The 14,274-nt window shown below is 43.6% G+C and overlaps 1 protein-coding gene across 19 annotated transcripts in view; it reads right to left on the reverse strand.

Moving 5' to 3' along the window:
* pleca (plectin a) overlaps positions 1-14,274 on the reverse strand; it is a 94,041-nt gene that overhangs the window by 41,086 nt on the left and 38,681 nt on the right. For 2 of the 19 annotated variants that reach the window (XM_076753940.1, XM_076753938.1), the window contains exon 1: positions 4,229-4,346. The exons of 15 other annotated variants lie outside the window; for them this stretch is intronic. In XM_076753940.1, coding sequence (XP_076610055.1) covers positions 4,229-4,331 — 103 coding nt within the window. In that variant the 5' untranslated portion in view covers positions 4,332-4,346. Of the gene's footprint in view, positions 1-143; positions 400-4,228; positions 4,347-6,741; positions 6,824-14,274 lie in introns of those variants that run through there. 2 more of the 19 variants (XM_076753948.1, XM_076753941.1) reach the window with 2 other exon arrangements.

The raw sequence follows: 14,274 nt of genomic DNA on the forward strand, positions 1-14,274 counted from the left end.
CTCTCTTGACCCTCAGAGCTTGCTGTATTGTGGGTGGAGGCATGGAAAAGGTTAACAGCATCCCCATCAGCCCCTCCCAACCAGAACGTCCTCCTATTACAGGCGCCGAGAGATGGAGAGAGCGGCTGAGCGCTCGGACTTACCTGCGCAGCACATTCGGCTGTACAGATGAGAGCCCACTTCTCCGCAGCTCATTTCGTGGATGTAATTAGTTTGTCTGTATATAATTCCCCTTTCCAGCCCGCCGAACCAGGACGGCAGAGCAGCGCGCATCGTATCCTCCGCTCGGGCCATCCTGGTGTGTGTGTGTGTGCCGCGCGTAAACGCACAGCGCGCTGGACTTCGTTGAAAACGCCCCCCGACTCGAGTATTTCTCTTACGCGCTCCCAGCCCTCAGAAACTTTTCTATCCGCGCCACATGGAGGAGAAAAAAAAACACACAGGCTCGTGTCAGATTGCAGACTCTTTGTCACAAGCCCAGCCCACTTCTGTCTGAGATGAGCTGGAGAGCTCTGCGCCGCTCCATCCCGCTCTGTTGTCGCCTTCGTGCGCGCAGTGTAGAACGATTTGTGCCATTAAAGAGCGCCCGGGAGGGCCATCCCCAAAATACACGAAGCGGAGGGCTGTGTGTGCTGCTGGGGACTACACGCCATGTCCCTATTTTAGCATGTGCGCCTCTCCCATGATTACATAACCCTCCAGGCCCCTAAATGCAAAACAGAAACTAGAGCAAGTTCTGGGAAGACGCATTGATCTGTAATAATTAGGACCAGCGGGAGACGCTCCTTTCCTTTGTCTCACTGACTGCTCACAACGGGGCGAAGTGCAGGTTTGACAGCGACGCTTGCTCGTGGGTGATAAATCATGTTCCCTCCACATCTTCAACAGCTGAGGGTCATAAATAACTTCAACAGAGAAGTGTTGTTTTCTGTCTGTCTTTGCGTAACATTGAGAAATTCTTCACATTCACATGCAGGTACGCGCCTTTTTTTTTTTTTTTTTTTTTAAAAGATAAGGCAGCGAACTAATCACCGTGACAGTAAACACACAATGTCATGGAGGGTAAATGTCTTTCATAAAGGGGGAGTGGTAGAACAGTCTGGCTATAGGACTTCACTTTAAGCAATAAAATATCTTAAAGGAACAGTCAGAACAGGCTGAACACTGAGCTAAAGCCTTTTTTTTTTTTTTTAGTTCATAACAGATTGTTATAATTAAGACTTATGTAGCAGAAGTAAAGGCTGCTAAATGACTGTGTGCTGCACACAGGAACAGACTTTGATGTAGTTTGAAGGTATTTTTGGACGTCAGTTTTAAAGAACAGGTTTGTCTCTCTGAACAGTGATAGTCAAAGCAGGAATGATAACTAGTACAATCTCTGGATCACCACAGTGCCACCCAACAGCATTCAAACAAGACAACATGCAGACTAAAAAAAAACTGTCTTCAGCATTTAAAAACATCAGCAAACACCGATAAATAAATTTTAAAAAATAACCAAATTAAAGCAACCTATCAAAAACACCAACTTTTCTCTCAGTTTGCGTCTTTAATCTTGAAATAATTAAAACTTGGATTGGTGATGAATGCATTCGGATGTTTGCGATGGTAGCTGCTGCCAATTTTCCTAAAAGATTTTAATCGCGAAGCGTGTTTCCTCGACACGCTTACTTTAACCCCCTGAAACACAAACACAGACAAGGGCACACGGTGTACTGAGAGACAGAGGACAAGGCTGCCGGGAGCAAGGTTAACCACCGGTGTGTCTTACATTTCATTGCTCATTGTGTCGGGTGTGTGGGGACGCTGTGGGCATGCATTGTTTTCAACACTGCCTGAATAACAGCGTGTTTTTGCACTGTTCAGTCAATGCAGAGCAGGCAGTCCCCCCCCCTCAAGTCTGTCATTACTGCCACAGTGAAAGGAGACAGGAAAGTGAGTCACAGCTGCACACCACCAGCCAAAATCTAAACCCAGTCCTGCAGCGTGCTGGATGTGGCAAGCGGTTTAGCAGACCCAGCTGCCAGTCTAGTGGGGCGTCCATGAACGCTGGTGCAGACTTGGGTGTGGCTTCCTAAATGGATTAGATATGCTGGTGTGGTGAAATATATGAAGCATTCTAATCTTCTGAGTCTTCAGAGAGAAGCTCACAGGAAATCTCAAGGAAAAAGAGCCGTGAAAGGACAGCATTGAAGAGTGTGAAAGGAGAGGTCAGGATCAACACAAGCCTCTGGCAGAGCCCTTAAAGGTTTATGAGTTACAGAAACACACAATCACTTAGTGCAAATGACTCTTTAATTATGTAAGCACCAACAGAGCACTCGGATTCCTTCAAGGTCCCGAGGATCAGTGTGAGGCCTTGTGAAAGAAAACCAAAGACCTCCTCCTCTGGTTTGTTATGACAGTATCCAGGATACACAGTCCACCGTCCCCCCCAGTGTCGAGTTTACCACCATTAACCCGCCGCCATCTGTGGCACACTGTGAGCTTTTTTTAAACCTGGCTCGGGGTAAAATACCTTTTACCCACTTTCACCTTCCCACTGTGTCAAAGGCACCTTGTCGCTCCATTAAAACTATAATTCTAACTTAGACAAGTGGACAAACTGTGTCTTTAGATCCAGCATGTGTCTGATTCACACTGGATGTGTAGCGTAAAGAATGACCACACATCCAGAAGGCCAGAAATCAACCGTGACACCTCACTCCTCTGTTAAAAATACATCATTGAAGTCCAGCTCAGGCAGACGGTGGCAAGAGGGAATATGACCGTTGCTGATGTACAGGGTGTAGACTTATTGTCTGCACTGCGGCAAGTAGAGAGCTGAAAGCAGATCTCTTCATATGCAAATGGCTTAGATATTGACAGAAGGTAGAGATAGCACGCAACCAGGTTTTACAGTCCAATGTTTCCCCTAATTTAACAGTCAAACCTGATCCTGGTAACCTTTACTTGATCAGCGCTTCAATATAGTCTGCACTGTACACTAATTCTGCACAGATAAGGAGAGCAGAGGCAGATAAATTTACTTGTTTTTACTTTTTGAGTTTGCTCTGATTTGCATATTAAGCGTTTTGGGTGTGTTGTCACTGCTCGTTCTGTCACTGTCGTCACTGAAAACTCTCTTATCTACTTCAAGGTGTGTCCTCCTTTCCTTCCTTAGAAAGGGTTTGTGCAGTTTATTATCCGACCTCGACCTCTGGGAGGGATGAGGGGAAAGTACAGGTTTTAGTTTCGGTTTAGGCAAATTCAGGTTGGTGTTCATCCTCTCACAGTTTACAGCTTGGAGTGAGCTGCATACAGGTAGAGCAGCTATGATGTGACTTCATTGTTTTAAGATGCATTGATTGTTTTTAATTCAGTGTGTCCGGTGGCAAAACTGGTTTCCTGCTAAGCTTTCAGAGGTGGAAAAAGGAATGGCTCTTATCTCCACCTGCACATTCTCATTCAGACATCCTTTAATTTGCCTGAGGGTGTGTCGCCTGCAGACATGCATTAGACAGCCGCCATTGTGTCAAGCTGTGTCAACAGTAAAACAGGTCTGAGTGAGGTGTGTCTGGTGATGCTAAGCTACAGATGCCAGGTAGCTCTCAGGTGTTTCAAAGTCCAGCAAACAGGTTTAGTTTTTTTTTCCTCCTGGCAACACGTGTTAGGAGTGTGAAGAGGATATGCTCATCTTTCAACTCTGAAAACATTCCAAGAAGAAACCAGTTGAACGAGACTATTAACACTACAGCAGGATCCACAAACTAATTTAACATACTAATAGTCAAGGGCTTAAACTCACATCAAACCAGATCTGTACAAAGACAGAAGCTGGATGAAAGGATGGAGACACTATTAGAGGCAAAGCTCGAGCAGAGGAGCTAAGCTGATGCTGAGGTGTGCACACAAAAGCTCTGACGAAGCCAAAATCCTCCACTCGACCAGAACGCTCAGACTCCGACGTCATCACATCACAGCCAGCATTTACGGGGTTAACTGCAACATCTCCACACCACAGGAAACCGAGACGTGTGAGGAAAAAAAGAGGGGGGGAGCGAGGAAGAGCGAGAAGGAGTGTGCGCACACAAAAACACACAGGGCAAGAGAGCAGAGTCGACGGAAGAGGACAGCCGGCGAGAGGCTATACGCACAGAAAAACCTTTCATCTAGCTTCCTCTTACAGCTGCACCGTCACCTCTCCTGAAGTAAGCCATGCAGCCATGAGTTTTCCAGCTTTTCTTACCTTGCTTCTTGCGCACTCTCCACTGCCAGACAGCGATTAAGGTAACAATGTGGCCCACAACCACCAGGGCTGGGAACACATTTCCAGGGGGGCTTGCCGGCATCGGGCCTGGTACAAAGTGGAGAGTCCCAGGCTCTGAAGACAGGTGGGAGGGCTGGGGAGGGGGGTGAAAGGTGAGGGGGAGTGGAGGGCAGGAGCAGGGGGGCGGTGGCGCCTAGGGGTGTGGTGCCATCCCGGACTTTAAAACAAGCACCGCAGCCAAGTTGTCCGTGACTTTTACAAGAGAGAGAAGAACGAAAGAGCACCCCTCCCTCGCCTCTCTTCCCTGTGACTCAGTCCTCTGGCAGAAGTAGCTCCCTCCCTCCCCCTTTCTTCTCCCGTACTTTACTCTAACAGCTCCTCTCCTTTCTTTCCTACTCACTTTTCTTTGTTTTTATAGGTTGCACTTATTTCAAAAATGCTCTAATTCCTCCAACACAAGCCACTTTGCAGCCCTGACGGAGTTAAAAAGAAGTTTTGTCCTCTTCTGTGGAAGTGACTCCACTGGTTTTCCCCTACAGCAGTTGGCTCGCTGCTTTCCTCGCTTGCTGCAGCCTATCTGCAGGAGTTAATAATATATGAGGCTGTTTTGTGTGACACACGCACGCACACACACACACACACACACACACACACACTCACTCGGGTCAGCCTTGATAAGAAGCAAAACTACATGCGAGCGAGATCCACCTTCAGCCAGTGTCAAAGTTTCCTACTCATTCACTCAATAGGACTTTTTTTTTTCTTTTTTTTACCCGCTGAAGCTCCTGCAGTTATTTTCCATCATGGTTTACGAGTCACAGACCATCCAAGGCCAACCCCTTCCTCCTTTTCCAAATGTTTATAACGAAGCCATGCCTCCCCATTTTATTTTTCCCCTTGCAGAATAAGCCACTCGCTATCAATTCATTCTCATTATGTAACTTCACTATGTTTCCCTAGCTGCTAATTGCTTCCTTATGCTTGGACAGCTCACTCGTGTCTATAAGGTTCCCAGAAACCTACTTAACTGGATGCCGTTTTACCACCAACTGTTCAAAAAAAATCTCCAAAATACCAACTCCTTTTTTTAACTCTTAAATCATAAAGTGCTTTTCATTCCTCTGGACAGGCCCTGTTATTAAAACACCGAACAGCCTGGAAGGAAAATGTCTGTTTAAATTACACCTTGTGACAATGTGTAAACTCCGTAATTTAGACATTTTCAAACCTGTCAATCCACTATAACTACAGCCACTTTTTACCACTGTATGATCACCAGTAAATTACTCTCTGAGCATTTCACATGGTTCTCAGGTTTAAAGCAGCATGACTTTTGTAGTCGGTGTTACATCAGTGCACAGAGCTACGCAAGGACTTCTGTCATAAGACCAACTAAAACGGCACAAATACACACACAACATCTCTGTGCATCACTGCTGAGACATCAAAGGCATCTCACTGCAGGCAAAACAGCATCTCTTTCAGTGTTTCTGTTGTCAGAAAATCAAACAGGGAACATCAGTTGGTGTGCACTCGAAACAGTGTCACTTTCACCCCCAAAGCCACGCGGAAACCCAACACCAAGACCCGTGTCGTGATCACACTCAACGCCAATGCAATTCCGCACGCCAACCGTGCTCCATAAAAAAAAGCAGAAATAGACGGTACAACCTAGACCTCGAACTGCTTATGGTATGAGCACAACCTTAATCTACGTGCAGGGGAGAATTCAGACTTCTGATGTACAGGCAGGCTCTGACAGACTGAAAAAAAGAGCTGAATGAATACATTTAAAGTTGCCTGAAAAGTCAAGCAGGTGGGCATAGAGGGCAAAGTGAAGCCACAACAATGAAGAAAGGGTGATTGGAAGTGAGTGATATACGTCTGACGTGCTAGCAGCTCTTTCTGGATGAGACCTTATATGATCCCAGTTTGAAAATGTCAAGCGAATCCCCAAAGCCTTATAAACTGGCAACTCAAATTGGCAATTGATGGCAGTAAATACTGAGCAAAGGGAACAAAACCAAGGGAGCAGTACAGATGTCTGGAATAAATTCATTCCACCACTCCTTCATGGGGGAGGAGTCGGCCCACTCCCACTCCCTTCACATGGTATGTGTTTGCTCAATGATTCCCATATTGTGACACAAGTTCTGCATACCCACATGGCGGCAAAAAAGTCAAACTTCACATGACTGAACAGTCTGTTAGGTGAAAAGTCGTTCTGATTTCAGTTAAAATGCCTCAACCATTAATGACAAAGACTTCCCAAAGAGCGCAGGTAGGATTAGGAGAGCAATGAGAGGAATGTGAGAGATGTTTTTTTATTTGCAGTCTTCTTAAACGGTACTGATGCTGGGAGTGGCAGAGTCCTCAGATGGCACACATAATGCCAGAAAATCATCTTATTTAATTCATTCCTGATGTAGCATCCCCAAATTCACTGATACAAAGTCTAAAATAATAAAGTCTTTGTCAAAAAGCAATCCTACCGTCTCGTGGTCCTGAACAGAAACAGCAGCATAAGTCCATCTTTGCTCAGCGTCTTCACAACTTTTAGAGAAAATACTGAACTGCCAAAGAGTCGGATCTGACCTCACGACATTGTGTTCTGATCAAAACCAGGGGGGCGTGCTAAAAAAGCACAGGAAAAAAAAAAAAGAGAAGCGGAGGCTCGGCTGGGAAGTAAAAACGAGACAGCGCTGCGAGTTTGACTCAATTTGTGAGGCTTTCCTCAGTGGAAACTGCATCTCATGCGTGGTGGTTTCTGACGAGCGCCACTGGATGGAATCCATGTGCAGAGCTGCAGAAACTCCCAGGGACACATTCACTTTTTCTTACAGGATTTAGACAAAGAGCGGAAAACGTGGTTTATTGCCAGCAAGCTACTGTAACAAAGGCTTCTCTGTAGAAGACATGAAAAAAATGTAATTATGCCCCCCATATCCACAGGATATGCATCATACTGTATGACTGCGGCAGCAATGATTTAAGGCTTAAACAGTGAGCGCTGGAACATTTAACTAATATTAGAAAGCAACAGAAGATATTCTTATCTAACCTATTGTTTTATGTCACCACTCATCTAAACAGCAGCATCTCTGTAAACATGTTGCTTCATTCTGGCCATAATTCTTCTCATCTCATTGCGGTTTAGTTGTCTTGAGCTGTCATTTAAGGGCTTTAACTCTATATTAGCTAGTTGCAGCAACTTCGACACTAAAGATAAGTAGTGCTGGAAAAAAATCATTTGATTATCTGTCAAATGACAAAAACATTCAACAATTCAACTGAATAGCTGAAGTCATTCACTAAGCAAAAATGCCAAACATTCACTTGTTTCGGTTCCTCAAAAATGAGGATTTACTACTTCTTGGGATTTTATATAATTGCAAGTTGAGTATCTTTGGTTATGGACTCTTAGTTGGACTCTTCTGGGTTTTTCTTTTGGCTTGTTCTGCATTTTTCTAAGAAGTAATAGAAAAAAACATACACTAGTTGCAGCCCCACAGATGAAAACCAAGCAAAACTAAAATTCTGTGTCTATCCAAGGCAACATACAGTCTGTGTATCTTGAGACATGTCATCTATGCAGCTGTGCAATATTCCTGAGCCCACCCAGGCCTGTTACTTCACTGTGATGCCATGCATTCAGCCATAACCATCTTGTGCAGGGGAGAGACGTGGAGCAGCCACTCAGGGGCCTTCCCGCAGCCCACACCCCCCTGAGCTTAACACCAGGGAACATGATCACACTGCCAGGCAGCGTGGGTGGTGTCAAACTCAAGGTCTTCAGCGTAAAGCTATGAACTATAATTTGCTTCACTTTTATTCTCTAAATAAACTCTGCACACGAGGGAATAAACAGACACAGAGCGAGCAGTTGTGTTTAAAAAACAGCCTTCAAAACACTTAAAACAAAGTGTTGTCACTTAAACACAGACACAACGTCCCGTCCTGGACTGTTATCTGATACGCTGGCAGGGACGGACACACCCATACCTGCTACATCCTCTCTGGTCCTCTCCACAAGCTGAGACGCACCATAAAGTATTTATCTGCTGACACCTTTTGGTAAGACGACAGAACTGTACCAACAACGAAGACTTCCTACCTTGGCCGTGTTGAATCAAAGCCTCCATGAAGTCTCTAGTATAATTAATTTCCATCGTAGCTCAAGCTGTTTCCTGTTGATTTCTCTTTGTCACTGTGTCACGTAATAAATGCAACACATAGTCCTACTGTATGAGACAGCAGGTTAGTAGCTGTGTGTGCTGCTGTGGCTAGACCATTCAAGTACAGTATGGTCTTTTTAAATGTTGGAGTTTACGTTCATTGCAGGCTGGGCTAAAACACTGAAGGGCAGATGAAAGGTGGCAACTGCCACATGTTCTCATCTGGACTGCTTCGCCCTGCTTGCGGAGGCACAGGCAGGAAAAGCTGAGTGTGGCTTAATTGGGCTCACATTTCCCAGACTCTGCTTAGTCATATATCAGCTCTGACAATGGAAAGTTCTCAGGCAGGCTGCATATTAAGGTAAAGCCTGGCAGTTAAATGTGAGGTTTTTATGAAGAACTGATCATCATCAAGCTAACATCTTGTGTAAGTTATATGAGAAGTCTGGGAAATGTTTCATGTGCTGTAAGATGAAGAGAAAATGACTGGTTTGGCTAGTTGATTAATTTGGGTCATACCATTTAGGATGTCCATGTAAATAACATGCAATACAGTAGCAGGAAAGTATTTACAGCAGATCTCTTCTCCCCCAGCAGATGGCAGAATGAACTCCATCAGTAATTCATGTGGAAACAACTCAATATCTACATCTACATCTACATATATCTACAGTATGCAATATGAAAAGAGAAATCTAAAGGCTAAAATTTATGCATATTTCTGCACAAGCCATGAAAACAAACAAACAAAAAAAACGCTACGTTAGTGAAAAATACTAAATTCCTGCAAACTATACCACGTAATAACTGCATGTATGTACATTTATTTCCATGCCTTGATGTCATTAAAGCTCATCTACAGCAGGAAAAAGCCAAAAAACAAGGTTCCCCGTGGGGAAGCTGGACACGCTGAATGTGTGTATAAGTATAAATTATACAAAAATGCTCTCAGATGACTGCCCATGTCTGTACTTAAACTTACTAAACTGATGATGTGCTACCTCAGCCTGTCAGACCCATAAAGGACCATGCAAGTCACAGCTTCACCCCTAAACATCGCACAGGAAGCACTTCTAAATATTTGCATTTAGGTAACACAGAGCAGATGTAAAGAATCACAGGCCACACTAAAGCGTGGGGTCGAATCGTGCAGCTCAGATTCTCATGTGAACACAGAAAGCAGCACCAAAAACACAGCACAGAAAAATCGGCTCAGAAAAGCTTTTGTAATTAAATTCTTACTTGCTTTCGAATGTTCCTTTCAGTTGCACCAGCTTCAGTTAGCTGATCTGTGATATTTATGTTCCATTTAGTAAATCAAATAAGTGAACATTAAATATGCAAATCAGTATGTGTTTTGTTTTAAAAATCTTGCCAGCACACTGCCAAGTTTTTAAACACAGCATTGTGCAAACATGATGGGATTCAAATGTAGATATAAGACTTAATATTAGCACAAGTCGTCAATGCATCCAGTAAAATGAAAGCTAATTGGCAGTCTGGTTGTTATTTAGCTGTATGGAAAATGACAAGACCATTACTTGTATTGGTAGATGATCAAATTATCTCTCTCTCAACTTCCTAAACACAAGCAGTGCCTATAGCAACACACAGATACTGAAGACAGGAGGAAAGAAGAAGGAACAGAGGAGGAGGAGGAGGAGGAGGAGGAGGAACTAAAACAAGCTCAAACCTTCCAGGAAGTCAGGCCAGACCCTCTGAACATCCTGCTCCTTCTCCTGGTCTTCTTCTGAGAGGAAGCCCTGGTCCCCCTGAAGCAGAGTGGTCTTCAGGGCAGCACCTGGACCCTCTGAGGGGATGACAGAGTCGGGACAACCTGCTTCAAAGGCTGCACTGAAGGAGGTGGTTTTCATGGTAATGGTCTTCTTCATGACCTTCTGGGTGTCCTCTATACCAGACATGTCATATACCACCACCTTTTCCTCTGTAAGGTCTCTGAAACTGTCGTTGGCCGTGGATGGAGTTGCTGAATCATGGTCAGGATCAGACTTAGGGGTTTTAGCTTTGGTGCTGGGACTGAAGACTGTGACATTCATCTTTTTCATCTTCTCAACATCATATGACAACTTCTCAACAGTACCTTCCTCAAAAACACCGTCTTCATCCTTAACGTTCTGTTGTTCTTCCTTTTCAGTAAATGCTGCCGACGAAGGTATCGTTTGCCGGTCAACTACTGCACCTTCTCCAAGTTCAACCTCAGGGACTACCTCTCCAAGAACCTCCAAGGCAAGATCCAAGGTTTCTCCTCTTGTCACACCTGGGATCAAATCTTCTGTGGGCTCCTTAATCATAGCCTCCTGAATCTTCACACATGCAGACTCTTGTGGGACTTCCTTCACTGGAGCACATGGGGCCATGTTCACAGTTGGCATCTCTTTGGAGAACTTTGTCACAATTGAAGAAGTGGTGGCTAAAGAAACAGGCTGCTTGGCCTTCTTGATTGACCTTTTCTTGTTATCCTGACCAGCCAAATGTTCCTCTTCTCTGTAGAATTCCTTGTCTCTGTTAAAAAAGGTCTGGGTCTGAACACCAGGCTGGCCAACTGATGCACCACACTGGTAGGAACCTCTGAAGTTTTTTGGAGGCCTCTCAGATTGTTCTCTCTCTTCTCCAACTCTCTTGTGGCGATAAATGTGACTGTCCATCATGCTCTCATGGCTTACTCGTCCAGGCTTGGGTTTTGGGATAGATGGTGAGGGGCCTTTCACTGCATAGACTCGAGCAGAGGATGCAGGACGCCAAACACGTTGATGGGGTGTAGGCATGATCTCCGGTGGCAGGTGCAGGTAATCTTGCAGGTATGCAATTCCTTTGTTGGTAATATAGTAATAGGCATGTTTCCAAGCAAAAGTCTCCCTAACATAGCCTTTAGATTTGAGAGAGCTCATAGCGCAGATCACCTTTAAGTTGGTAACCCCCTTGATGTCAGGGTGAATGGATTGTGGACGCTTGTCCTTCTTGGCCACAATGACACCATCTCGAAACAGAAGCTCATAGATTGCCCTCAGATCAGTTAAGGGCATTACCATTCCTGCCACCATTTTGAGTCCTAGTTGACTTCTTTTAGCTCTTGTGAGAATTCCTTCTCTAAATATTTCTGACTGCTACCACGTCAATATACAGTATTTGCATGCAATATTATCGCACAAACAAGACCTGCCAAAAATCTTTCTTTCTGCATCATTCTTGCTTCTCTGTGATAAAGGCTCTTGCTACCAAATTGTCGGCATGAGTCAGCATGGAGAAACAACGATGCTCACAACCCCTCCTACCTTTCTCAGTCCCCAGTCGAAGGAGAAACTGTGTGGCCGAGAGGCGAGAGGAAAGAAAGGAGGAGAATTTAAGGGGGTGTGTGCACACAGGATGCAAACAGAAACCAACGGGATGAGAGAGAGCCAAGTAAAGAAGGTTTGTACCCTGTGTGCCTGAAGGGCATCACTGCTTAAAAAAATAAATAAATAAATTAGCCATTTTTCAGCATAAAAGGCAAGAGTCAAACATCTGAACAAGCCAAACTAAGACTGCCACACACTTGCTGTCACATATAGCCTACACTGCTTTTTTTGCAAACATAAATGTCCTTTAATTAATAAGGATTAGAGAAATAAATAATGTAGTTCTAGTTCTCATTCTTCAGTATTCTCCATAGTTTGCTGGTACACAAATCAGACACTGATAGCATGATCTAAATGGTTAGTTGACATTTTCTAAGATAAGTAATCTTTGAGATGTATGTTAATCCATATCTTCTCATTTACTTTGAGACAGCTGAATGGATGCAAGTAGGTTTTATTTGGCCACTGCTGATCAAGAGCATGAACTGGTGTTCCACAAAATCTATTATTCCTCTAAATTTAAGTGACAGAAATATTTTCACAAAGTGTACGTTCAAAAAGAAATGTACTCAATACATTTTAGCGTCCAGTGTGCACTTAATGTTTTGTAATAATCAAAATTGATGTAGAAATTTATGATTGTCAGTGCCTCTAAGGCCATATAGGAAAAGATCAATGTAGCGGGGATAGCGTTGTGCTGAGCTCAAGGGCCTGTAGTCTAAATAGAGTCTAATAATAACAGAGAATAAACAATACAAGGACTGAAATAACCTTGCCATTACATACTGCTTCTTGGCACACCATTGACAAAGTAATTTACACAAATCCAGGTCAATGATGAATGTGCAGTAAAAGGTGATGGATTTAAAATGCAGTAATAACCCACATGGCTGATACACAGACTAATGTACAGCATTATAACCCATGGCCGCTCAAATAAGACTTTCACTAGCGCTGTAAGTAAATATTTAAATAACGTGCCTGAAATACTGTGTATAATGTGAAAACTATCAATGGGTCTGCAGCCAGACTCCCCACTGGGACACAGTAGAATTTAACACAACTCATGTGCACATAAAACATTATATATCAGTTTGGAAAAAACTGGAACCTGTTCAGCAAAATATTCAGTTTTTCACTAATGGCAGAATTTTGCCTTGATATCAAAAATTTCTGAATAAAGGATTCAATGCTGTATATTACTTTGTGAGATGGATATTTTTACAGTTTTTTAAATGACGGATAATAAACTTGTGTATTGTGCTTATTGAACAAAGGTAGCTAACTAGTCGATAGCACTTGGTTAGTAGTATTGTCTCAACTGGATTTTCTCACATTCAATCAGACTGAACAACACTTTTTTCTAAATAATGTTAAAATAGTTTTAGAAATAAATTCCAGATGCAAGGCTGTGCGTGTTCCTACTCTGCAAGAACGAAGATCTGCCATGACATCTGAATCTGCTGCTGCTGAGAGGGAAAACTCCTTCAGACATTCAGTGAGAGGTTTCAGAACACGAAATGTAAACAAAAGCAACTGACCCTATTTGCTACGACGTCAATGTAAACCAGCTGATGTGTTTCACAACCTACAACATGAAATCATTGAGATGCAAAGCAACGACCTGCTATTGTTAGCTGCTTTGTTCAGAACTGAACTGCAAAAACTCAGATCTGGTCAAAACTGACTGACTCAAACCTGGAAAACCAGCTGCAAGTAGCATCATCACCACTACCATCTGATATCATGACGATGCCTCGCCAAAGAGAGGCAGATCCAACCATCAGAGGTTAGTGTGATCTATGTGAGCTAAGAAAAAGGTCTCTTGTCTCAGTTTCAGGCCTGAAATTAGACTGAAACATTATTTTCCAGTGAACGTAAAAATTAAACTTCACTCTCGTCATTGCTGTCATTTCATTTGATTTGGTCCTTGTGGGGAGCACTCAGTTTGTTTGATGTTACGATTTACAACATAACCATGAGTCACAATGTCTACTGAGAAAGCTGGTGTACAATTGATGCTGTGTTTGTAAAACCAGGTTGGGTGTATCCAGAGGAGGAGGGGGCCGGCAGAGAAGAAGGAACTGATAAGCAGCAGAGACGACACACAAACCACTATCAACACGCCTGAGGGGAAAACCACCATCCATGCAAAACACAACAAGGACAAGTCTACAGCTTTGAGTTTTAAAAACAAGACGTTGATGGTATCTAACTTATCACATTGATTCATAGCGAGGGTACAAAATAACCAGCACTCTCTGTATGTTAACTGCTGAAGGTGCCCGACAATATATTGTCAAAGTTACTATTCGTTCCCAAGGTTTGGAGTTGTGTCAGACAGTTCTTGTATTTTTTTTTGGAAAGACTAAACCTAAAGGTCAACCACTGAGAGAGTGCTGGAGGAGTCCATAAACTCTGGTCTCCCTGCTTTTCCCTCAGCAGTCACAGCCCACATCCCCAACCAGCCAACTCTGCAAACCTAAATGGAAAA

The sequence above is a fragment of the Chaetodon auriga genome, chromosome 17, assembly GCF_051107435.1.
Source record: "Chaetodon auriga isolate fChaAug3 chromosome 17, fChaAug3.hap1, whole genome shotgun sequence".
Taxonomy (NCBI): domain Eukaryota; kingdom Metazoa; phylum Chordata; class Actinopteri; order Chaetodontiformes; family Chaetodontidae; genus Chaetodon; species Chaetodon auriga.